This window comes from Mobula birostris, chromosome 20 (assembly GCF_030028105.1).
Source record: "Mobula birostris isolate sMobBir1 chromosome 20, sMobBir1.hap1, whole genome shotgun sequence".
In the NCBI taxonomy this organism is placed as follows: domain Eukaryota; kingdom Metazoa; phylum Chordata; class Chondrichthyes; order Myliobatiformes; family Myliobatidae; genus Mobula; species Mobula birostris.
In genome coordinates, this window is record NC_092389.1 from 29379479 (window position 1) to 29406616 (window position 27138).

The 27138-nt window shown below is 42.7% G+C and overlaps 1 protein-coding gene across 1 annotated transcript in view; it reads right to left on the reverse strand.

The window, feature by feature from the left end:
- LOC140184948 (V-set and immunoglobulin domain-containing protein 10-like 2) overlaps nucleotides 1-27138 on the reverse strand; it is a 98215-nt gene that overhangs the window by 63609 nt on the left and 7468 nt on the right. Inside the window, exon 2 of the mRNA XM_072238194.1 lies at nucleotides 22135-22264. Within this exon, the coding sequence (XP_072094295.1) occupies nucleotides 22135-22264 (130 nt within the window). The remainder of the gene's footprint in view (nucleotides 1-22134; nucleotides 22265-27138) is intronic.

Consider the following 27138-nt stretch of genomic DNA (forward strand, 5'->3'; position numbering starts at 1 on the left):
GAAGAGGTACAGTCGACGTTTCAGGCCGAGACCCTTCGTCAGGACTAACTGACGGAAGAGCTAGTAAGAGATTTAGGTTCCTGAAATAGCCCCAACATTCAAACAGATCATTACAGATCTGTATTGAAACTTGTTTACTTTTGCTCTCTATCCCTCAATGCTCTTTACTTAAACCACTTTAAATATAACAATTGACTTTTTTATGTCAGTTTGCATTTTCTAGCCCAAACAAAGGGAGGTAAGTTACTGTGTGGTGTCTAGTCATGCTGTGGTTCTTTATTTATTCATTCATAGGTTGTGAGTGTTGCTGGGGAAGGTTAGTATTTACTGGCCAACTCCAATTGTTGTGACTGTGACAAAGTCACCGGAGAGACACTGAAACTGGCGGATATAGAAGTCTTTATTCAACAAAACAAGCAGGAATCACACTGGAGACACTCTTGGAAGAAGAGGCCTCTTGACCCAATATTACATCACATTTTATAGTTTAATGAACAAAGGTAACAACAGATCAATTTCTATAGTTACAATGAACTCATAATGCTTCTTTTGAGTTGCACAGAATTTCAAACACCTCGGTCTTCACAGCAACATACCCAAAATGAGTGTTAACCTCCTTTGACTCTGAGCTGCATTCGTGCATATGCAGACATCTCAGGTGAATGGGTGTTTACTGCTTTGCAACCAACCCAGTTTGCAGCTCCAGGAAGACCACTGTTCTGAGCTGCATTTTAAATTCGATCTGCAATCCACATTCGGATCTGAAGACTTGTTGCTGTTAAAATTAATATTTGCTATATACCATAATTCCAGAATACACTGTCACAGTCCCTCAAAAACCATCAGCTCTTAAACAATGGGGATAACTACACCCACTTGCCCATCCTGAGAGATGTTCCCACAACCAATGATCTCACTTTAAGGGTTCTTTATCTCGTTACCTCATGTTCTCATTACTTATTGCTATTTATTTATATTTACATTTGCACAGTTTATTGTCTTCTGTATTCTGGTGGATCTTTCATTGATCCTGTTAGAGTTACTATTCAACAGATTTGCTGAATATGCCCACAAGAAAATTCATCTTGGGGTTGTATATGATGGCATATGTGTACAGTACTTTGGATAATAAAATTTACTTTGAACTTTGAACTTTTGAATTACCCTTGAACTTGAGTGGCTTGTTGAGCCATTTTGGACTGTAGTAGTTCTCTCACGCCTACCTTCAGAAGGATAATTAAGGATGTCCCATACTGTACTCACCAACAAGGCCCACTCACATTGCAGTAATGACGTGGGAAGATAAGAGCTAAGCATATCACTATAGCTCTGGAGCAGGCATCCCCAAGGTGGGTTCCACGGACACCTTGCATAATGGTATAGGTCCATGGCATGTTCTGATTAGGAGGAGGTAGTTCATCTAGTTAGTGAGACAATAGTTTCATGGCCACCATTAATCTTACTGAATTCTTCTGAGAACTACTTCAATAAACTGAATTTTAATCTTTGTGCTGGGATTTGAGCTCATGTCTCTGGAACACAGCCCAGGATTTTTCGTTCAGGAACTTAAACACCATGTTACAGTGCTTCTAAACTTGTAGAAAGCATACTTTTGAAATGAAATGCCAGAATAATATTTTAAAGGAAATTATGAACTTAGACCCACAATTCTGAGTTGGGTTGAGCAGGATTGGACTTTCCTTGTTGGAGTGTTGGAGAATGAGGGGTGATATTTTAGAGGTGTATAAAATTGAGAGTGGCGTAGTTAGGGTGAATACACAGTCTTTTTTCTTCCAAGGTTTGGGGCATCAAGGACTAGATGACATTGTTTCAAGGTGAGAGGGGTGATATTTAATAGAAACCTGAGATTACAGATTTCAGATTCAGTTTTATTTATCACAAGTACATCGAAACAGACAGTGAAATGCATTGTTTACATTATCAACCAACACAACTTAAAGATGAGCAGGGGTCAGCCCGCAAGTGTTACCACACATACCAGAGCCAACATAGCATACTCACAATGTCAAAAGGATGGTCCATATGCAAAAGAACTGCCAGAGCAAGTGACTGAGGCAGGAACATTAATAACATTTAAAAGGTACTTGGATATGTACGTGGATAGGAAAGGTTAGAGGGATACAGGCTAAATGTGGGCAAATGAGACTAGCTTGGATGGAAATTTTGTTCTGCATGAACCAGTTGGGCCAAGGGTCCATTACAGTGCTGTATGACTCTATGACCAGGATTTTCTACAGATCGAGTCACACCATTAATGCAGATTAATTGATAAAGATTGATTGCAATGATCAGCTAATGACCTTTTATCATTGTATCATGTAACTGCAGGGTGAATGAAAGTAAACTACTGAAGGGAAACTGAAAGTAAATGAGTTTTTTTATTTTGGAAAAGAGTTCAATGTCTGAGGCTGAGCAGCACCAACGTCATTAATTATTTCTTAACTCTCTTCATGAAATGATAAGGTGCTTTAAAAATTCAATCCTTTCATTCTTGTTGAGAGAACAGGAGAAAGAATCTTACATTCCTAAGCCAAAAGGGGAAATTGAGAAGGAGATCTGATCTTGTCTTATTTAAGACAAGATGATGTGGAAGCAAGTGAGTAAATTTAAACAATGATTGTGGTCCTAAAAGATGGAGGACAGTATTTGACATGTTTCACATGACTCTAAGAATCAGACATAAATGAATTCCTAATGAAAATAAACCCTATGCTACTTACCTATGAATGTTTTGTCAACTACATTGCTCAGCAAGGAATATTTTTCTCTTTGGTATTTCAAGGGTAATTTAACCCAACTCACCAAACAGCTAAGAGGAAACATGGTGTGGTGAATACTTTACTCCCTGTATGCTTTTTCTACCCAGTAAAGTTATGGGACAATAACATGATTATTAGAGTACTGGATGTGTGGCTGAGGTATTACAGCACTCAACCTCTGTTTAGAGTAGTAACTTCAATACCAATATGCTCAGTCTAGGATTGGGATCATGATGTGAGTATTAGTCCAGACAGTTACTAATAAACGCTCCTGCTGTCACGAGCAACTTCACTCAGTGATCATAGTATTAACATCACTGAACATGTACACACGCTGTCATTGGGTATTAGCTTCCCATGAGAGTACTAGTGTTATTGAAATACCTGAGCCATTACTGGAGTATGTTGTATCTGATCCATTGAAAGTTCAAAGTTCAAACTAAATCTACCGGGAGGGGGAAGAAGATGGCGGTGCGATGACAGTGATGAATATCTGTTATTTGTCAAGTAGAGGACCGTGCACAATTCTGATTTGATGGAGACAGACGTGAGAGCACAAAGGGTCATCTGGAAAACTTCTGAAATGCCGCTTTGCTGGCGCTGCTACTGTGTGGTAACCGGAATCTCCGGAGCTGAAGGCCCCAAAATCCTTGGCTTGCGTGTTTCAGCGGCCTGGGAGAGGTCGAAGGCACTCAGCAGAGGATGGCGCTCGGGAGGCTGTATCGGAGAGGCTGTTCAGAAGCTCAGAGTTTTCGGACGGATGGACTCAGGGTCGGCTGGGGTCGGCTGCTTCTAAGGTATCAGCAACTTGACAGTGCCTGGAGGTTTATGGCAGGGAGTTTCTCCCTTTTGCCACCTGCTATCGGGGACTCGAAAGTCGATTGACTCAGGGACTTTTGAGACTTTATTTACCATGGTTTGTTCTTCATCAAATTATGGGACTGCTTTGCACTGCTGTAACTATATGTTATAATTATGTGGTTCTGTCAGTGCTAGTCTTTGGTCTGTCTTGTTTTTTGTGATATCACTCCGGAGAAACGTTGTGTCATTTCTTAATGCATGTATGCATTTCTAAATTACAATAAAAGAGGACTGAGTGTTCTCATAATCTAAAATTTATTATCAAAGTACGTACTGTGCATGTTACCATATACAGTACTTGTTGCAGGGGGAAGCTGATTCGCGAATTCGGTAAATGGGACAGGAGACACCCGTATTTTAACTATTTGTTAACAAAACAAAGACAAAGACTTAAACGCTGAAGTTACACAGACACTTATCTAAGTGCACGCGTGGGCCCTCTATCTGCAGCACGCTTCCAATCTTTCATAGCATTGGCTGTGACCCAGTCTGTGACGAGCCCCCGAAGCAAGAGCCCCATGCGCACGATATTTATATTGATAGCGGTACTTTGATGCTGGAAGCCAATACCATGGCGCCAAAAGCAGCCAATGGAAGGGCTGCAATGCTCTTCAAACAGGCCTATTCATAACTAATACAGTAGCAGTGGCTTTCAACCAGCAGATAGGGTTAACCCTTCCCGCTACAATATTACCTTGAGATTTATTTTCTTACAGTCATTTACAGGGAAAAAAGAAATGCAATAGAATTTTATTTTGCACTTCTGCGGTTCAGCATACCACTGCAGTTACAATATTGGCATCTAATAACTTGCGTGTACTTTACTTGCTTGCATTGCAGCTTCGCTAGGCTGGCACCTCATCAGCTTAGGTAAGCCTAGTGAGGCTTCAAGATTGTCCTTCTGCACTCTTCATTGAGGCAGGGTATATTCCAGGGCTCGGCAGTAATGGCGTAGAGGGGAATACATTGGGCAACAAGATTACAGGTGGTGATGCTGTACATTTCTGCTGTTGGTGATCTACAACACATGACGAACTCCCCGCTGCCACCTGTCAGATCTGTTCTGGTCTATCACATTCAGCAGATTTCTACAGATGTGCTGTGGAGAGCACTCTGACTGGTTGCATCACCTTCTGGCATGGAGGGCCCACTGCCCAGGATCAAAGGAAACTGCAGAGGTTGTATTCTCAGCCAGCTCCAGCACGGGCACAACCCTCCCCACCATTGAGGACATCTTCAAAGCACGATGCTTCAAGAAGGCAGCATTCATCATTTGGATCCTCGCCATCCAGGACATGACTTCTTCTCATTACTATCAACAGGGAGAAGATTCAGGAGCCTGAAGACTCACAATCAATGTTTTAGGAACAGCTTCTTCCCCACTGCAATCAAATTTCCAAACAGTACATGAACCCATAAACACAACCTTGCTATTCCACCTTCACACTCTTCATTTCTTTATTTATTGTAACTTATAGTGATTTTAATGTCTTGCACTCTACTGCTGCCACAAAACAACAAATTTCATGATCTATGTCTGAAATCTGATTCCCATTCTGAAAATTGTAGCCCAACACATTTCTATCGAGGGTGTCCTCAGCATAAAGGCATCACTCTGTCACTAAAAGGTAATTTCTGCCTTTGAAGTGATGACCAAATATATCTGCCACAAGTAGATTCATGAGGATGAGATCAAATAGATTGTGTCTGTTCCTCTGGATTTCCAGCATCTGTAGAATCTCTTGTGTTTAAAAATTATCCCTTATTTTTGACAGTTCCTATCTTGGAGTTCTTTTCTTTCGGATTCAAAGTTCAAAGTAAATTTATTATCAAAGCACAAATACGTCACCATATACAACCCTGAGATTCATTTTCTTGAAGGCATGCACAGTAAACCAAAGAAAGACAAAAGAATCCATGAAAGACCGTACCAACAGGACGGACAAACAATCAATGTGCAAAAGACAACAAACTGAGCAAGTATAAAAGAGAAAATAATAATAGTAATAAATAAATAAGCAATAAATATCGAAAACATGAGATGAAAAGTCCTTGAAAGTGTGTTCATAGGTTGACTCAGCCAGCTCAGTCAGTGTTGGTCTACCAAACCACAGGTAGTGATAGACATCAAAGTCCCCACCCAAAGTATATTCTGTATCTTCACTATTTCCTGTGCTTCTTCCATGCATTGTTCAACATGGAAGAGTACTGATTCCTCGACTGGGGGAGTGTGGGAGTTGATGAACATGAGTAGATTCTCTTTGATTTGATCTAATGAGTCTTTATGGGGTCTGGAATTCAACTTGAATATTCCAGGACTCCTCCCTCCTATCAATGTACCAATGTACTGTTGGTGAGACAGAGCACACCCAGGAGTTGTCAATGGAGGATTGTGGCACATAGTAGACAATTATCTGTGAGAACTACTTTAGCCTGCTGTTTTACTAGTTGGTGAGACAGCCCTCCCGGTTTCGACACATGTCCCAGAAAGCTTCTGAGGAGGATTTTGCAGGGTCATCTGGACTCAGAGCTGCTATTTCGTGCTTAAGTTAGTGGTGGGTGGTTCTTTCTCTGTTTAAATGCAGCAGTAACATGCTCTGAATGTGGAATGAAAGAAAAAGTTCCTGAGGGTGAACACTATCATCAAATGCTGGGGCAAGACACAGAATCAAGAAACACAGCCATGGGGAGATGAGAATGAGGAAAGCGATATTGTTGCTGGTGTTCAAGCCAGCAACACGTGAAAGGATGATGCATCTACAGATCACATCTCAAGTGGCTCACTCCTGCTTTTCTCTCTTGTGTTCTTATGTTCTCAGCTAAGATTACAGAGAATGTTCACAGAGGCTTGTCACTGGGGTATCTCTCTAGTTACAGCTGAGGATGCATGGCATGGCACAGAGCAGGGCATCGGGACTTTTCCAACTTGGATGATGAAACTATTTTGCTTAATGGGACTAGATCAGGTACCAATAACGTAAAACAATCGGCTCAATTATTGATGCGAGCAGCTTAGAACCTTACACAGGTTCCAGTTTGAATTAGAAACTCAATATGTAATAAATGCCATCTACTTTGTAAATTATTCAGTACAAAAGTCTATCACATGAAGTATATCAAGCCTCTATCCTTTAACAGTCTTGGTTTGCGCTCTTGATATCACTCCTGTGTAACTGGCATTGTCCAAATTCTTCTAATGCTTCTTCCAAATCTTCTGATCAAACAGCACATCATGAAATGTTTGAATTCAGTAAATAGATTTCAGACAACTGTACCTGCAAAATATCTACATCAGGAAGAAAACTATTTTTTTTTTTGTTGTGTACAGCATATAGTTCCATTTGCAACTTCTCTGAGATTGAACAAACCTGCAATAAATCAGCGATGGCACCCAGACCATAGTTCATTGGCTGGTGGCATTGTGTCCTGAAATGAACATATTGTGCAAGAGAAAATAAAGCCAGCTACCTTGATTTTCAAAGCCAACATCACTCCCAAATATCGTGGTGAGCCAACACTGGCTGAGTCATTTCAATAAAATACCTCAACAACATGTTGACTGATCTAACCACATTAATTCAACTTTTAAAAGGGTTGGAGACTTAAAAGGGACTATGGAGAAATGGAGACCTAGGAGATTGTAGGTGCTGGACTCTGGAGCAACAATCTGCAGAAGAACTCAGTGAGTCGAGCATAATCGATGGGGGGACAGGAATTGTTGATGTTTTGTGTTGAAATCCTGTGAAGGTACAATCAGTGGCTTCTTTATTAGCAGAACCTAGTGTGGTCTTTTGCTGCTGTAGCCCATCCACTTCAAGGTTCAACATGCTGTGCATTCAGAGATGCCTTTCTTCACACCACTGTTGTAACGTGGTTATTTGAGCTACTGTCACCTTCCTATCAACTTGAAGGCCGTTCTTCTCTGACCTCTCTTTATAACAAGCTGCTTTCGTCTACAGAACTGCCACTCACTGGATTTTTTTTTTGTTTTTGCACTATTCTTTGTAAGCTCTAGAACAGGGGTTCTCAACGTTTTTTTTAACACCATGGACTCCAACCTGGGAACTCCTGCTCTAGAGACTGTTGTGCATGAAAATCGCAGAAGATCAGCAGTTTCTGAGACACTCAAACCACCCAATCTGGCGCCAGCCATCATTCCATGGTCAAAGTCACTCAGATCACATTTCTTCCCCATTCTGAACAACAACTGAACCTCTTGACCATGTCTGCAAACTTTTATGCATTGAGTTGCTGCTGCGGGAGTTCAAGTTGAAGTTCAAGTTTAATTGCCATTCAACCATACACATGTATACAGCCCAACAAAACATTGTTCCTCTGGGACCAAGGTGCAAAACACAGAACATATAGTCACACACAGCACACACCACACAGCACGTGGCACATAGCACATAGCGCACATAGCACATATAGTTACGATAGCTGAAAAACATACAGTCACACACAAAATAATATAGCCCAAGTCCCAGAGTGGCATGGTCTAAAAATTGATGGTGCATGGGATGTTGTCCTGGAGCCATGTTTCTGCAAGAACAAGAATGCAGCAGTTCCTCATCACGTGCTAGTGAGTCACAGATGAACACAATCCAAATTACCTTCCGCTGAGCAAAAACTGGAGAGCAGCACAAATGGGAGGGGCACATTGCCAAGCCAGCACAGACCCCAGCAAGCCTGCTGCACTTCTGCTCTCTCTCTCTCACACCACCTCCAGCAGCTCCTCCCCTAGGTAGCTGCAACAGGTGATGCCATGGCATGAGGGCCTAGTCCATGCAACAACCGAAGCCGGTCTCACCAATGAACCGATTGTAAGGGGTTTCTTCGTTTATGTTACTGCTAAGGCTAATAAAATGGCTTCTTTGTTATGTTAACTGCCGAGAAAGTGCTTCTCTCTCGCAGCTTGTTTGGGTTATAATTACTGATAAGAGAATTGTATTCATTTGCTAACCAATTGGGATAGATGTTATTCTTTCTTGTGTGTCTGTAAACTATTGTTTTCGCGGGCTTTGGGGGAGAAGGAGCGATGGGGACAGAGAGAGAAGACGTGATGCTGTAAGCTGGTCGATGGAACGGACCCCGAGTGGGAGTCCAAGGCCCAGGGTCTTCAGCGAGGAGAGGAGACGAAGACAGACTCATGTGGTGCGTCCGGTCGACCACCATGGTTGGTCCCGGGCGGTGGGTCGAGGAGGTCTGAGGGGATCGAATGGTGGAAAGAAGACTCCGTTAATTGAGCTCCAACTGTTGTGCATGAAGTGGTTGAACTTTGATAAGTTTGGCGCCTTTTACTTTTCCTTTTATATTTTATCTCTCTTAATTACATAGATCCAGTAAGATCTATAAAGTGTAATTATTTACTGTAATCACATATGGTGTATTGTCAGTTATTTGGGCGGGGTGGGGTACATCACACAGCATCCACACAAACTAATTACCCAGGTTGGCCGGGCCGAAGGCTGCTCCCCCTAGACAGACGCGAGCTGAGTGAGCCTGAGGCTTACCAGGGGGCTACACAATGAACTGAACTTGCAGTATTCTACATTGCCGATGTCCAATAGGGTCTTGCGATCACAAGAAAAACACCTAAGGCAATCATTTGCACCATTTGTTAGACCACACATTGCCTCCGTGCACCACATCTGATGCCTTTTTCCTTGGATGAAGAAGGCTGATTGGCTGATTAGTTATTTGCATTAATGAGCAGGTGTACAGGCGTACCTAATAAAGTAGCCACCGAGTGTTTATTAATCACCTGCCTGGATGGTGGACCTGCAATGACTCTCAAGCTACTCAACATTTACATAACACATAACATAACCTGATTGATGTCTCCATCACTTAGCTATCCCCCCTCTTCCTCAGCTTGTGGTTTCAGTAGGAATGTCAACTGGAGCATAACAGCAGGTTAGCATGATAACAGTTCCCTCACGGGAAACCTTTATCATTAAAAAGAGATATACTGTATCTCAGTGATTTGAGTACATCATACCTCCAATTATCCTTTCAAATTACACATATCGCCATCATCTATTCCCCCCCCCCGACAAGACAAAATTCTGGAACATGCAGTCTAATAGGATTATGTTGAAGACATGGGTTACAGCAACTCTTACCACACTGTCATCAAATCACCTTCTGTAGGGAGATTCAAACCTCCGTGTTGCCCAGTACTTTCTAAATATTGAATATCCTGGAATATTTAGATCCCAATTTTGCTCACCCTGCAGTCATATTTGAGTCATGACAAGGAGATCGTATCTTTCCACTTCTACCTGTACCATTATCCCATTTACCTCATTGCAAATACTGAGAGCATTTACGCAGATATAGTACCTTTACTTTTTTTTCAATGTTAACATTTTCCTGTGCTTTAACCCCCTTCGATACCTGACTTTAACTAGACCTTGATTTCACTTACTACTTTTCAACCCTTCGGGAAATGCTTGAAGATTCTGGGAATTAAGGATTAATGTCTGAAGCACTGCCGTAAGCAAGCTCAGAGAAAGTCACAGAGGTGTTAAGACAGTACGTTTTTTTTGCCCTCTATTCTTAGTTATAAACTATGCAAATATAATGGATGCATCAGGTAGAACTGAAGGATAGAAGGTGTCAAGTGATTAAACCTCCAGATCTACTTGCAAACTACATTGGCAACACTAGGAATTGGGCCCAGATCGGTTAGTGAAGATAGAGGTTAGTTGTGCCTTTCGTAAATGCTTGCTGGGAATGAATGGACCACTTCTATTCCAATCACCACCTTACATAGACAGCCCTGGAGTCAATTCAGAGGTACATTCCAGGCACGGACCATTTCCTCTCTCCCACCTTAGTAACTGCATCCATTAGAGATTACGTCCATTTATACACAAGGATCATAAGAAGAAGAAGAAAAATAGCCCTTAACTCGGCAGGGGAGCTATCAGGGCACCGTCGTAACGACGTTTCTGTAACAAGCTATTCTTGTTTTTACGAGGCCGAGTTGCTAGCTTGACGCTCAACCCGACTTGGATTCAAACTCGGGAACCTTCTCTCTGGAGTCGCTGATATTATTGCGCCACCAAGCAGGACAAGGATCATAAGGAAATCTTATAAATAAGTAGTTTCACCTGGGCTAGTAACTATTTCTGAATGGAACTCAATCCAATGGGAAATTGGCCTCAAAATGGATGATTCACCTAATGGCATCTGATGTTTGCTTGCTTGCAAGTACAGCCGAACACTTGCAGGAAAGCTACTGACACAGGAGTTGGTAATGAGGCCTCAGTTACAAATGAGTTGCACTCTGACCATGTTTCCTTACACAAGATATCAGCCAGCCTCAGATTTCAATGGTCTGGATTAAGGAAATCTCATCATTAGGTGCCTCTTCACCGTCCACAGTCTTTTTTTTAAATTTACATCAGAGATATTTGGATCTTTGCCCCTTTGATCATCCCACACTTCATACATACTCCTCATTGGTTTCCTCTGCAAAAGAGAGGGGACATGTTCTTTCAGAGCTCTATAATACATGCACAGTTCTTTACAGATTTTGGATGTATCTGGGCATTTTCTTTCTGTGATATTGTTCCAGCTGACATTTGCACTTGAATTCCAGAATGTTGGCTTTGAAATTATTGTCCTAGGTGAAACAATTTTACTCATGAGCAACAGACTGAAACATAAGAACATCACATCTGCAGGAAAATGGTTTACCTTGGCAAAATTGCTTTTCCTGGTTATTTTGCAGAACTTTGTATTAAAGATGTAAAGCACATTTGGGACACTGCTGTGAAGATCTGAACTCTCTGCCAAGACTATTTGTATTGGCTGTTTTAAGCAAAAGTATGGATCAGTGTGGAGAGCACAGGATAGTGGATATGATAGTATTTGGCAGTGTAACGTGGGATTCTGCTGCGTGAGATGTTCAAAGGGTTCAGGACAATGAACTCCAGATGTCAGGCCAAATCAAAACTGTCAACCTGGCATCTCGTGAAAGGCCAGCGGACAGTATCAGCTTACAATTATCAATCAACTTACAAAGAAAATTCATCACAACGTGCTAATAGCTAACAACCAACTTTTAATCTGTAGCTTTTTAGATTACATCAGATCAACTAATCAAGTGCTCATCCAGGTCATATGTAATGCTTTGAGTCTTTCTGCCTCCATCACCACTTTAGGCAATGATGTCCACCATCCGGTGGTGGACAAGGTTGGAAGAAGAGGCAGAAGCTTCTCTTCACCCGCTATATAATCTTTTCCTTTTATTTCTCTTAAATACTGGGAGTTTGAAACAAATTAGTATTCAAAATGATTTGGGTATTTTGTTGCATGAATCATCATATCACCAGAAATTAAGAAAGTCTTTACTGCAAGATAATTTGAGTATGGGAGTAATGATATCTCATATCTCAAAGGATCTGGTGAGGCCACACTTTATTCCCAAGAAAGCAATCCCACCCTAGCCATTATTTCCTCAAAATGCCAGGCAACATTCCAGTACCCCTCATGTATTCACTGCTGCAGTGACGGTCGGTAACAGAGTGGGTAATGGGTGGGCAGGATTTGGTGCAGAATAAGGGACAAGTTGGATGCTCATGCCTGAGCTTGTGGATAGCAAAATTTGGGAAAACCGCTGAGACACTATGAGTAATCGAGTCTTGAGACAAAGAAAGGGTAATTGATCTTTTTCGTGTTGAAACCGTAGAGAAGGTCGGGTGGAAAGAGAAGGCATCTATAGATTTGCCTCACAATGACTAGACATAATTGTTTAAACAAAGTGAGAACATTTTCATTATATGCCATTGGAGAAGGGTAACGAGGTCATTCATCTTCTAGGACGAGAATTTGTCAAAGAAGGCAAAGAGAGTCAATGCACTTGAGAACATCTTGCGATTTTGATTTTTCATTGTGTGTGCTATGTAAAGGTTGGCAATTAGATTAGAGAGACTGAAATGTGATTTATACAAGTGATGATTACAGAGATGGCAGAAGAAAACATGTTCAGAATCTTCAATAGAAAAGGGAGGTAAACTTCTACCTTAGTTATAACAGGAGTACCTCAGTGAAAGCTCCCCAAAATGAAATAATGATTGTGATGCCTCATCAGAGATTGCAGAGCTAATGTTAATACTCTTCATACTTCTACCATCAGGCAGGAGGTACAGAAGCCTTAGATCTCATAACACCAGGTTCGGGAACAGTTATTACCCATCAACCATGAGGCTTCTGAACTGATGTGGATAACTTCACAACTATTCTGAACTGATTTTATGATCTTGTCAGGGAATGTAGAGGAGGCTTGTACTAAAAGCAGACCAGCGGAGACATTTCAGAGGTAAACAAAGGCTTTATTAATAGACTGCAAAATAACAAACCACGAGAGGCCACAAAACGAGAGAGAACAGATACTAGACACAACAGGCAACAAGGTAACTGAAGGCTGGGAGCAACTGGTTGAAGCTGGTTGGTTTGGTGAGTGAACAAGTACTGTGGATGAGAGTTGGGTTTAAATAGGCTGCAGGTGGTGAGTTAGAAACAAGTAGCAGGTGACTCCTGTTAGCTGGGTGGAGATGGGGAGGTGCTGCCTATTTAGGCCTGACAGATCTATAGACTCACTTTTCAAGGGCCTGAGTTGTAAAATGTTCCCATTATTATTTTTATTTGCCCAGTTTGTCTTGTTTTGCATTTGGTGTGTGTCAGTCTTTCTGTTTGTGTATAATTGTTCTCCCAATTTTGCCATTCACAAACTCAGAGCAACAGACACAGCAATGATTATCCAACTTGTCCTTTATTCTGCACCACTTTCTACAGGTTCCCCTCCAAGAAACATGCTGTCCTGACTTGGAAATATGAGGCCATTTCTTCATCATCACTGGGTCTAAATCCTGGAGCTCGCTCCCAACAGCCCCATAGGAGTACCTTCATTATTAGTCCTGAAAAGGTCGAAGAAGGCAACTCAGCCCCACCTTCTCAAGTGTGATGTGGGATGAGCAAAAAATGCTGCACACTCACATCTGAAAAAGTGAATCAATTGTTTCTGTCAATCAGCGTGGCATATCTGACACACGCTGGCAGCTATCTCCCCTAGACAACCCCACACAGACCCTTGTGACTGCTCCACCACACTCTAGTATCATGGCTGATCATACAGACAAATGCCATTTTCCTTCACTAACCCCAATCCCATGATTCTCAAAATATCCAGATCTTTATCAACGTCTGTCCTGGATAAACTCACTAACCATGCCTCCACAGCTCCTTGGTATAGAGAAGTCCAAAGATTAACACTATTCTCCCTGAAAAAAAATTCTGCTCATCTCTAACCTCAATGTCTGAGTTCTATTTAGAATTTGTAACCCTTAGTTCTATACAGCCCCAGATAGGGCATAAAATAACTCCCTGTCTACCCTCTAACACCCATCAGAGTTTTGTCCATTATTTATTTATTTGTTTGTTGGTTGATTTTAATTAATTAATTCATACTTTTTTAAAATTGTAACTCATAGTAGACTTTTATGTCACGCACTGTACTGCAGCCACAGAACAACAGATTTCACAACATATATCAGTGATAATAAGCCTTATTCTGATTCTGCTGACTCTGGATCAAAGTGTTGCATTGCAATCACCTTCTACAGTTTGGAGAGCATTGTCCCAATCTGCTTAACCTTTCCTTATATAGTCCTCCCGCCTCAGGGATCAATCTAGTAGTGTGCACTGTGGTCAGTGTTAATTCCTTAATCCCGTTTGATTGAGGGATTATAACATGGAGTGCAGATTTAATCTGGAATTTCAACTAAACTAAGAACGCACAGGAAGAGATCATGGTCATAGTCATGATCAGAAATTGGATAATAAGTGATTGATTATCCAGTAATTCACCATCCAATAAGTTTGCATCCAAAACCTTGCATTTTTTAAGTTTATTCGCTGGCAATACTGGCATTTATTGTCTCTGTCTCTACTTGCCCCTAAATCAACTATCAAAGTTTTGGTCAACTATCAACAGTCTGTCCTCTCCTACCAGATTCCCCCTTCTCCATCCCTGTATCTTTTTCACCAATCAACTTCCCAGCTCTTTACTTCACCCCCATCCCCTCCTGGTTCTACCTATCACCTTGTGTTTCTTCCTCCCCACCCCACCCCCACCACCTTCTAACTCTTGACTCCTCATCTTTTTTTCTCTAGCCCTGCTGAAGGACCTCGGCCCAAAACATTGACTGTTTACTCTTTTCCATAGATTCTGCCTGGCCTGATGAATTCCTCCAGCGTTTTGTGTGAGTTACAACATTTTGGTCAGTCTGTTGGGTCACATAGAGAACTGGACAGGTGAAGCCAACAACTTCTTTCCCTGAACTAAGTTTGTGAACAGGTGGCCATTTTTATTCACATAGTTCCAGGGATCAGCTTTGCATTTCCCAGTCCAGATTAACTTAATAACTTTGAGCTTCAATTCCCCAGTGGCTGTGGTGGGATTCGAACTCATGGTCTGCACCAGTGGCACAGGGTACTGACTGTTCAACCAGTAACCACCATTATGCAGTCCTAAATTTTGCTCAGTCTTGTACTGCCAGATGGCTCGGTTAAGAAGTACAAATGTGTAGACATCAGTTTAAAAATGGGATCAGGAATGACTCCCTTTTGTTATTTAGCCCATATTCACTGTCAAGACATGCACAGTTTGAGGATAAAGGGGAAGCCTTTTAGGACCGAGATTAGGAAAAACTTCTTCACACAGAGAGTGGTGAATCTGTGGAATTCTCTGCCACAGGAAACAGTTGAGGCCAGTTCATTGGCTATATTTAAGAGGGAGTTAGATATGGCCCTTGTGGCTACGGGGGTCAGGGGGTATGGAGGGAAGGCAGGTACAGGGTTCTGAGTTGAATGATCAGCCATGATCATAATAAATGGCGGTGCAGGCTCGAAGGGCCGAATGGCCTATTCCTGCACCTATTTTCTATGTTTCTATGCATGATGAATGGACTCAGTGAGAACACTGTCAACTCTGAATCAGAAAGCTGTGGGCTCACCACTGTCTTCAGAGGTCCAAGCACATAATCTGGGTTGGCACCTTGGTATTACATAGAAACATAGAAACATAGAAAATAGGTGCAGGAGTAGGCCATTCGGCCCTTCGAGCCTGCACCGCCATTTATTATGATCATGGCTGATCATCCAACTCAGAACCCCGCCCCAGCCTTCCCTCCATACCCCCTGACCCCCGTAGCCACAAGGGCCATATCTAACTCCCTCTTAAATATAGCCAATGAACTGGCCTCAACTGTTTCCTGTGGCAGAGAATTCCACAGATTCACCACTCTCTGTGTGAAGAAGTTTTTCCTAATCTCGGTCCTAAAAGGCTTCCCCTCTATCCTCAAACTGTGACCCCTCGTTCTGGACTTCCCCAACATCGGGAACAATCTTCCTGCATCTAGCCTGTCCAATCCCTTTAGAATTTTATATGTTTCGATCAGATCCCCCCTCAATCTTCTAATTTCCAACGAGTACAAGCCCAGTTCATCCAGTCTTTCTTCATATGAAAGTCCTGCCATCCCAGGAATCAATCTGGTGAACCTTCTTTGTACTCCCTCTATGGCAAGGATGTCTTTCCTCAGATTAGGGGACCAAAACTGCACACAATACTCCAGGTGTGGTCTCACCAAGGCCTTGTACAACTGCAGTAGTACCTCCCTGCTCCTGTACTCGAATCCTCTCACTATACTATTGGTATTGATTTATTTTTATCACATGTACGAAGGTACATTGAAAAGATTTTGTCTATATGGCCTCCAAACAGATCAGAGGTACATCAAGACAGTAAAAACAAAAATAGAAAGCAGAATACAGTGTTGCAGTTACAGAGAACGTGAAGTGCAGGGAGACAAATAAAGTATAAGAGGCAAAACAAGGTGGATTCGGAGATCAAGTGTTCATTAGTGCATGAGAGGTCTGTTTAAGAGTTTAACAATGCGTTCAGTGCAGTTGAGGGAGTAGTACAGAGATGTATGTTACCACTTCTTTATGGACTGAGTACCTTCTTCTCCTTAAACAGTTCTTGAATATCATGGATGATTTCCTTCCACTCCCATTTTAAAGATTCTGAGATGCTAATGTTGTTACCGTGGGAAACTCAGACTGCAATGAACTCTTCAGGCCTGTGCAGGACGCCAGAGAGCATTAGGCTCTAAGAGCACCTGAATTGGTTAATTGTTGTTCAATGACAGTCAAAATCATTTAGAGTCCCTTGTGTTTTTTCTTGAGTGACTCATTGTTTGTAATGCGGTGTTCTGGTGCTTTCTGTTTCAACTTGTTAAGTTTATTTTGACAGGCTGAGGGATTCCATGTTACTTGTATTATTTAAGCGGACTCCTCATTAGCACTAATCGCAGGGCCCTAGTTTTGAGAATGTTACTTCTCATGGTGCCGCCCGGCTGAGCCACCAATGTCCTGTTGGAATTCTGAAGAATAAACTTTGGTCACCATCTCTACATAGGAGCCTATCTGTTCTCCGCACTTGGGTTCCAACGTTTCCAACGTGCTTTGTGACAGAGATCATTCCCACTAACGCAGCATGAGATACCTGACATGGCAGGTAGACAATTACTGAGGTTCAAGTGGCCTTGGTTCTTGTGTTTAGGTTGAACAGTTTACTAATAGTTCTGAAGATTAGCTCTATTCCCATGAGATGTTGTTGGAGTTAAGGAGTATTGTTGCTACAGAGAATGTTTAGGCAGTAACACAAGCATCAGTCTTCACAGAGAATAGCTCTGGGGTAGAACCATTAGCTATTATCATGGCTCACATTTGTCCAAGAACAAACAGAAATCGGGACAAATTTTAGTGGGCAGTAGAGTTTAGAGGGCATTTTTGGAGTTAGGTGCTTAGGATGAGTTTGAAAGTGGACCTCATACACTGGCCAACCCTGCCTCTGGTAATTTTCTTCAGATTATTGCTTGGTGAAGGTCATGTTCACTGTGAATCTGGATGGACAGAATCCACACTGAGGTTGAAGAAGCCGCTCTCAGCCACTGGGGTCAGGCAGGAAGGAGAACACTGCTGAACAGCAAGGAGCGAATACCCCCCATGGCTCCCACAATCCAACTTGTCAATTTTCCTTAAAATAGTCACATTTATGACATATCTGAGGTCTCCTGGAATATTCTCCCTTTCCCTGATGTGGACATCTTGTGTCTGGAGCTTTTCATTGGTGAAGTTTAGGACTTCATCAGAGATCCAATATGCACCTGAGGCTATCCTTAACCTGGGATATGCTGATTTTGACCTCGGGGTCAGGATTGCTGCAGTGAGATGGAGTCAGGGACACTTATGTCAAACAGTGAGAAAGCCTTTGACGTGTTCCAACTTGTGGACAGCAACTATGCCATTGCCCCTGATGAGTTCACCCCCCATTCCTGGGTTTCACTGGGGTGAGGGCTTGGGTGTTAGCATGAAGAACATCTTTTACACTGTAGAATTTGTACATGTTATGACAATTAATCAGTTGCTGAAGTCCTATTTTCTCACCATCTCCCCATCTCTCTCCAACTGCCCTTTCGATCCTGGGCAGAAGCTGGATCTCTCCAATCCTGTTTGTTCCAAACCAGGAACACCTAAAGATTTGGGGTTAATTAGTTCCTCAATCGCTTGGTCACTCTACTCAAACCAGTCATAATTCTAGGTAGGGAAGCCAAGGTACCACAAATACACCCAATGTTGGAAAATGCATGGCCATGCACTTAGCTAGTAGAAATAAATGTGCAGACTATTTTCTAAATGGGGAGAAAATCCAAAAATCTGAGATGCAAAGAGACTTGGGAATCCTTATGCAGAACACACTTAAGGTTAACTTGCAGGTAGAGTCGGTGGTGAGGAAGGCGAATGTAATGTTAGCAGTCATTTCAAGAGGTCTAGAATACAAGAGCAAGGATATGATGCTGAGGCTTTATAAGGCACCAGTGAGGCCTCGCCTTGAGTATTTTGAACAGTTTTGGGCTCCTTATCTTAGAAAAGATTCCTAGCCTTTGAGAGGATTCAGAGGAGGTTCACAAGGATGGTTCCAGGAATGAAAGAGTTATCATATGAGAAATGTTTGATGGCTCTGGGTCTGTACTCACTGGAATTTAGAAGGATGAGGGAGGATCTCATTGAAACTTTTTGAATGTTGAAAGGCCTAGACAGAGTAGGTGTGGAAAAGATGTTTCCCATGGTGGTGGAGTCTAGGACAAGAGGGCACAGCCTCAGGATAGAGGGGTGTCCATTTATAACAGAGATGCAGAGAAATTTCTTTAGCCAGAGGGTAGTGAATTTGTGGAATTTATTTCCACATGCAGCTGTGGAGGTCAGGTCGTTGGGGGTATTAAATTGCTGAGATTGACAGGTTCTTGATTGGACACAGCATCAAAGGTTACGGGGAGAAGGTCGGGGAGTGAGACTGAGGAGCGGAAGAAAAAGAATCGGCCATGATGAAATGGCGGAGCAGACACAATGGGCCAAATGGCCTAATTCTACTCCTATGTCTTTTGGTCTTATAAAGCTTCTTAGGTTACACTCATAGTGGACCTGAGGGCAACCTGTGATCTGTGGATAGTCTCCAGCTTCTATGGACTAGAAGCAGACAGATTGTGAGTTGCTGTCAGAGAATAGTGGCCTTTTTGGGGGCCTTGGGAACTGCAACATTAAATTTAGATTTAGATTTCTTTATTTATCACACGTACATCAAAACATACAGTGAAATGCGTCATTCGAGTCAACAGCCAACACAATCTGAGGATGTGCTGGGGGCAGCCTGCAAATGTCACTATATATTCCAGCGTGGATGTAGCATATCTACAATGATCAGCAGAACAACATGCAGCCAACATACAATGAAGCATCAGAACACATCCCTTTGCCACCCCCCCCCCCCACCACCTACACACACGCATGTCGCTTTCCTGAAATGTTGGAGCAGCCTGTATCATCCACAGATCACTCAGTGAAACCTGCCCCCTAAGGCACATAAAGAGGATCACCCAGACCAGCACTGGAAACCAGGTCCATTCAAATCCCCTGAGTTACTCAGTTACTGGTTCTCCATCAAGATCCCTACCATTTACAGCTGACCTTAGTCAAAATCTCCCTTCCATTCCCGAGTGTACTAGGCTGGCATATGCAATGCTTGTGTTCATCTACCTTTGGGTAGCTGTACCAGAGATTGCCAGCAGAGGTGGGCTAGGAGAAGGAAAAAGAGTAACAGTGACAGCATTCTGAGCAACACAGTGCATAGTTCAGGCTTTCTCCCTGAGTTACTACAATGTAAAGGTCTTGTAGACTTGCCAAGCTGCAGTTATGTTTTACTTTCAAGACTTGAACTAGATCTAGAGAGAAGACCACAGTGGGTACAGGTGTCAAACAAGAGAAAGTCTGTAGATGCTGGAAATTCTAGCAACACACACAAAATGCTGGAGGAACTCAGCAGGCCAGGCAGCATCTATGGAAAAAAGTACAGTTGACGTTTCGGGCCGAAACCCTTCGTCCGCCAGAACAAGGGGGATCTCCCAGTGGCCACCCATTTTAATTCCACTTCCCATTCCCACTCTGATACGTCCATCCGTGGTCTCCTCCACTGTCGGGATAAGGCCACACTTAGGTTGGAGGAACAACACCTTATATTCCATTTGGATAGCCTCCAACCTGATGGCATGATCATCAATTTCTCATAACTTCCGGTAACGCCTCCACCCTCCACCCCCGTCACCATTTCCCATCCCCTTGACCCTCTCTCATATTACCTCCTTGCCAGCCCATCACCTCCATCTGGTGCTCCTCCCACCCCTCCTTCTCCTTTCTTCCATGACCTTCTGTCTCCTTCGCCATTCAACTTCCTAGCTCTTTACTTCTTCCCCCCCCTCCAAGTTTCACCTATCACCTGGCATCTCTCTCTCCCCTCCACCCACCTTTCAAATCTACTCGTCAGCTTTATTTTCTCCAGTCCTGCTGAAGGGTTTTGGCCCAAAATGTTGACGGTACTTTTTTCCATCGATGCTGCCTGGCCTGCTGATTTCCTCCAGCATTTTGTGGGCAGAGGTATATTGGTTCTAACCAGAACAGATTTATTACATGAAGTTGTGTCCAATACAAAATTAACAATAATTCACAAAGTCATTGTCTCCTCCAGCACATCATGTTGATTTTAATACATATATTTGCTTTGACAATGACGATGCTGAAACACAAAGACATATTAGAAATGCTTTCATGGGCTTCAAGGAACAAAATGTTGGAGGAATTCAGTGGGTCAGGCAGCATCTGTGGAGGGAAATGGACAGTGCAGAGGAAGAGCATCTCCCTCCACAGATGCTTCTCAACCTGCTGAGTTCCTCCAGATTCCAGCATCTGCAGGCTCTTGTCTCTAAGCTTTCATAGGCTTGTTTATTTAAAATATTTCATGACTTGCTTAAGCAGCTTCTCACAGCTGGCTTGGCCAGATCATTGAAACCGGGCCTCCCTGATGTGGTTGCCAGAAATTTACAGCTGCCGTAGTAAGAGCCGAAATGCAGAGGTGCCTGCAGGATATTGTTTACCAAGAATACCTGATTCCCGGGCTCAGCTACATTTTACTCTGGGCAGCTGTTGCCAGCAGATTGCCTGTTTCAATTAACACAGTGGGTGCATTGCCCCATCTTAACAAAAGGGGCACCAGAACCCACACTTCCCACTGAATACTCTGTCGGTGGGTCAAAACACATCCAAAATCTCAGTCAGTCAGGCATTATCTGTGGGGAGGGAAGCAGAGTTAATGCTTCAGCATTGATGACCTTTCATCCGAGGACCTGGATGAAGGGCAGCACAGTAGCTCACCAAGCACAGCCGCTGCCTCACAGCGCCAGAGTCCCAGGTTCGATCCTGGCGTCAGTGCTGTCTGGGGAGTTTGCACGTTCACCCTGTGACCACGTTGGTTTCCTCTGGGTGCTCGGATTTCCAATTGATGAGGATGTGGGGAGAATAAACATAGATTAAGATTGGACCAGTATACTGTATATTTATGGATAGTTGTCAGCATGGACTGTTTCCATTCCATATCTCTGGCAATGAAACACTGATTCAGTTTCTCTCTCCGCAGATGCTGCCTGTCTTATTGAGTGTTTCCAGCATCATTGCTCCACCTGTGAGTTTGGGTTCTGGAGGTGGGCTTGAACCCATTGATTGCCTGGTCAATGTGGTCAGCTGGACCAGGGTCAACACTTAGAGCAGATATAGTGTAATGTGAACCATGACTCGCGATCTGCCTGAGGTTCCTGCAACCACAGCACACAGCCTTGACAGTGGGTAATTATTGCCCTCCCATGCAGGACTTGGTGTAATTACTGCCCACTCACACAGGACAGCTCGATTCACATTCTCAGGCTGCACACTGGGCTTTGAACTGATGTATTCTGGGTACTTATGTAGCAACCTAACCATTGCCCTGCATACCTTAAGCCACATTATTTTCTATTCTGTCACACTCTCTTCTCACCTATCCTCTCCTGGAAGCAATCAGTCCCTAAGCCAAGGAGGTCTGTCAGGCTCTGACACACCAGCCACTCAAAAGCCTTGTGCCCGAGCTCTACACTGTCCTTGGTAGAAGCTAGCTGCGTGTACGTTAGCTGCAACATTTCACATTGCAAGGACTGATGCCAGGTGACGTGCATAGATATTCCTCCAATTCTCCAAGTTCTACCTACTGTAAATCTAAACATATTCAAAATTGCCTGTATTTAAGCTCAGGCGTAACCTTGGCCACCCTCTCCTTGCTCCCACTCCAGCCAACACGTACCCCTCAGCAGCTCCTAGCCTAGCAACACTTGGATTTTATAATTCCCATCCTTGTTTATATCTTTCCAGAACTCACTTATTTTTAGAACTGGTATCACATCCCTTTTACATCTAACATAAAGTATGTGTTCCCACTGACTTTTTAATCCTAACGAAGTTCTTTGGAGCACATGCAGATTGACACACTTGAGCCACAAAGAACGTAAACAAACTAGCTGTCAATTGAGCAGATATGGTGGAGGATTGAATTTTATGAAATGAGTAAGAAAGGTTTTCCAGATAGACATATTGAAGAACTGTGGGAGACTATATTTGAACTCTAATGACAAAATGAGTAATTAATTAATTTTGTCTGAGAGTTAATAAATAGTGATTTAATAAGATATTGTTTCACGTACAAACTGAAAATAATTGAATTTTGTTTACACAGAATTTTGGATCTGAATAAAGAAAACTACAAAGATGTGAGGTTAGTTGGCGATGGTGGATTAATCAACCACATTGAAAAAATGAAACAAGAAATATCTCAAATTTGAAGAATTGTACCTACTTATACCAGAGGAGTTAAAGATAACAATACACCAATGGAACAGGTGTGTAATGTTTACAAAAAAAACAGTAAACTGCAGATTAGGAATGTTTCAGAATTCACTGACGGAGACCAGGGCATTGATAAGCAAATGGAAAGTAGAATGGAAGAACAGATTAGGCAGAAATAGGTGGTGTAAAATCTCTTATATACATGCAAAAAGTTAAAGAGCTAGTAACATGGATCCCAAATAGACTGAGCCAGGAGAATTGTAATGAGGAAAAAGGAAATGACAAAGAAGGTAAAATAATGTTGCAAAAACCAGTCTGCCAGAGGAACTCAGTGAGTTGAGCAGCATTTGTGGAGGGAAAGGAATTGTCCACATTTTGGGTCAAAATCCTACATCTGGCCAATCTTGGAGTAGGGTTTCAACCTGAAACATCAATAATTTCTTCCACGCCTCTCCCAACCACCACCCTCCACATTTCAGATGCTGCACGACCCACTGAATTCCTTTAGCAGATTGATCGTTGCACCAGATTCCAGCATCAGCAATTTCTTGTGTCACTAATTTTTCATGTTTGATTTCATGGAAGAAGGTACAGAAATTGTCCTGAAACTATTGGAGAACAAGTCCATAGTGAATGATGAATTTAAAGAAATTAAGATTGGTAAAGAACTAGTATTGGAGAGGTTAGTGGGAATAAACAAATTAGTGGGAAAAAGCCAATAAATCTCCAAGATCTAATGACCTGCATCATAGAGTTTTGAAGAAGGTTCCCCAGACGTTCGCCATCTCCCAAACTTTCATAGGTTATTACAGGTTGGAAGGATTTTGAGGAGGTCTTTCATAAGGTGTCATAGAAGAGATTATTAAATGAAACTCAAGCACACCTAGATAAACCAATCCTCAATATGTGGGCTGTGTCTACTACTTTTTGTAGGCTTTGGTTCTCCAACTGTTTACAATCTGTATCAATGATTTGATGAGGAAATCAAAGGTGGAATATCCAAGTCTGTTGGTGATATGAGGCTATGTGGTCTATATGGAGGAGACAGAAAAAAACTTTGGGAAATATAGACACGCTAAGCAAATGGGCAAAGACGTGACAGACAGAATATAATACAGAAAATATAGTGTATGTCTATATTATCTACTTCCATAGAAAAATAGGAACATCGAGTACTTTACAAATGGTGTGAGCATGAAAGGCGTTGGTGTTCAAAAGGAATTCCTGTGCTTGTCACTGAAGACAAATGGTATGTTGGTTTCTATAGGAGGATTTAAGTGCAAGCATAGAGGCTTTTGTTCCAATTCTATAGGGCCCCATTTGTAATAGAATGTGCAGGTGTGTTTTGCAACCTAAGAATACACTTGTGATAGAGTGAATATGGTGAAAGTTTACCAGTGATAGGTCGCCTGGCAAATTTGTCAGAAAAGGGTAATTTAGCAGACTGGGCACAACTGCAGATCTGACGAACATCTTCATTCTGCTTCTCGTTCTTCTCTTGGATGGTGTGAATCTTTGGAAGCCTTGATCCAATAGGATTGAGGGGGCTCACTGAGAAGAGGAGCATGTACGAGGGGCCAAATATCTTACTCATGCTTCTCGTTCTTCTGTTGCTATGTTTATTGAAGGACTCTTCAGAGACAGTCTCTGAAACTTCCTACTAACGTCGTTGTCACGCAGAGGGGCATTAGTCATGAGCCACAAACCTTAAAGTGCCAGATCCCTGAAGAAACAATTAGTTCACAACTAATATACACCTTCAATGGTGTTCCTCTTTCCTTAACAAGAAAAAACATAAACTGATTTAATACATTTAAACACTTTGCAAATATTTACTAAAGCAAAACTTTATTTCACACTCATCAATGCTGGTCTGGTGTTAATCCTTTGAACTTTCAAAGTCACCAGATGTTATTGGAATATGATCCGCCTCTGCTCTCGGTCCTGTTCTTTTTTTGTATGTGAATGTTTGTTCTTCTTGGACAATTGTCTGATTCACTTCAGGAATGTCTTTATTTCATTATTCTCCCAGATTTGTTGGGGAAAGTTTGTGTTTGACTAATTGAGTGATTTTAGGTTATGAGGAAGTAACAATGAATGCCAATGAGGGCAATGTGTCTGATGTAATTAATATATATTGTACAAGGTTTTTGGCAAGGCCCCATACGGAAGCCTGTCAGAGAAGTAGAAGGCCATGATATCCAAGGGGACAAAGTGTTCATCTCAATCCAAAATTGATTGAGCAACAAGAAGCAGAGGATCACTCATAAAATGCTGGAGGAACTCAGCAGGCCAGCCAACATCTATAGAAATTAGTAAACAGTCAACGCTAAGGGCTGAGACCCTTCTTCAGGACTGAAAAGAAATGGGGAAGATGTCAAGTCAAGTCAAGTCACTTTTATTGTCACTTCAACCATAACTGCTAGTACGGTACACAGTAAAAACGAGACAAGGTTTTTCAGGACCATGGTGCTACATGAACAATACAAAAACTACACTGAACTACGTAAGAAAAAAACACAAAAACTACACTAGACTACAGACCTATCCAGGACTGCATGAAGTGCACAAAACAGTGCAGGCTTTACAATAAATAATAAACAAGACAATAGGCACAGCAGAGGGCAGTAGGTTGGTGTCAGTCCAGGTTCTGGGTATTGAGGAGTCTGATGGCTTGGGGGAAGAAACTGTTGCATAGTCTGGTTGTGAGAGCCCGAATGCTTTGGTACCTTTTGCCAGATGGCAGGAGGGAGAATAAAAAGATAGGGGGAGAGGAAGAAAGGCAGCTATAAGGTGATAGATGAAGACAGGTGGGTTGGAAAGTTAAAGGGCTGGAGAGGAAGGAATCTGATATGAGAGGAGAGTCGATCATAGGAAAAGGGAAGGAGGAGGGGACCTGGGGGAGGTGATAGGCAGGTGAGAAGAGGTAAGAGGCCAGAGTGGGGAATAGAAGAGGGGAGGGAGAGGGATTTTTTTACTGTAAGCAGAAATCGATATTCATGCCTTCAGGTTGGAGGCTACCCAGATGGAGGTGTTGCTCTTCGATCCTGAGGGTGGCCTCATCTGAGCACAAGAGGAGGACATGGGCCGACATGTCGGAACAAGAATGGGAATTGGAATTCAAATGTTTGATCACCGGGAAGTTCCGCTTTTGGCAAATGGAACGGAGGTGCTCGACATAGCGGCCCCCCAATTTAGGACAGGTCTCACTAACATAGAGAAGGCCGTATCGGGAGCACCGGGCACAACAAGGGACCCCAGCAGATTCGCAGTCCTGAATGGAGTTGAGGGAGGAGGTGAATTGCTACTTTGGCTGCTTGCAGGGCTAAGTGTCAGGAGGGAGATTAGTAGGGATAGATGAATGGACAAGGAAATTACGGAGGAAGCAATCCCTGCAGAGAGTGGGGGGAGGTAAAGATATGTTTAGTGGTACGATCCCTTTGGAGATGGCATGTAAGTAACGGAGGAGATTTCATCGCATATGTCAGTGGCAATCAACCTGTTTCTGATTCAGAGGCACCGACCAGGTGGGATTTGGTTAGCCAACTCTCTTCCTGCTGGCAAGGATACAATAGCCTACTGAGTCGCAACTGCTCTATGATTCTATGGGACGTTTGCGGAAGTGTGGGCCTTTCCATGAAGTGAAACCCTTTACCCATATAATAGCTGGGGAGCTTTATACCTGTATATGGAGGTTGCATGCTGTACAGACACCCAATAAACCCAGGGGAGACTGACTCTCCAAGCTTTGCATTCAAATCAAGGCCACTCTCCTTTCAGGTTTGCTGCAGCGTGTATGCAGTGCGTGGAGAGAGCCGGCAGGACCCTCTGGGACACTGTCGGGTGCTCGCTTCTGTAACTATGGATTACCCGCCCTCTGCTGGTGAAGCACCACCACTGCAGCCTCATCGCCACTGCCAGTGTTTTGAGAGAGGTGGGAAGCTGTGGAAAAAGGTTTAAGTTTTAACTACGATGTTGTCGCTAATTTGTATACCACTGTCAGATGTTCACAAATTGGTGTGAAATATCAACATCCTCAGTTTCATGGATTCAAGGAATTTTGTAACCAATAGAAGTTTTGTTTTAATTCACACTTATCTCCTAACAAAGAGACAACATGAACAGAGATGTAACACACATTTTTGCCTCCCCAGGTTCATGCCTT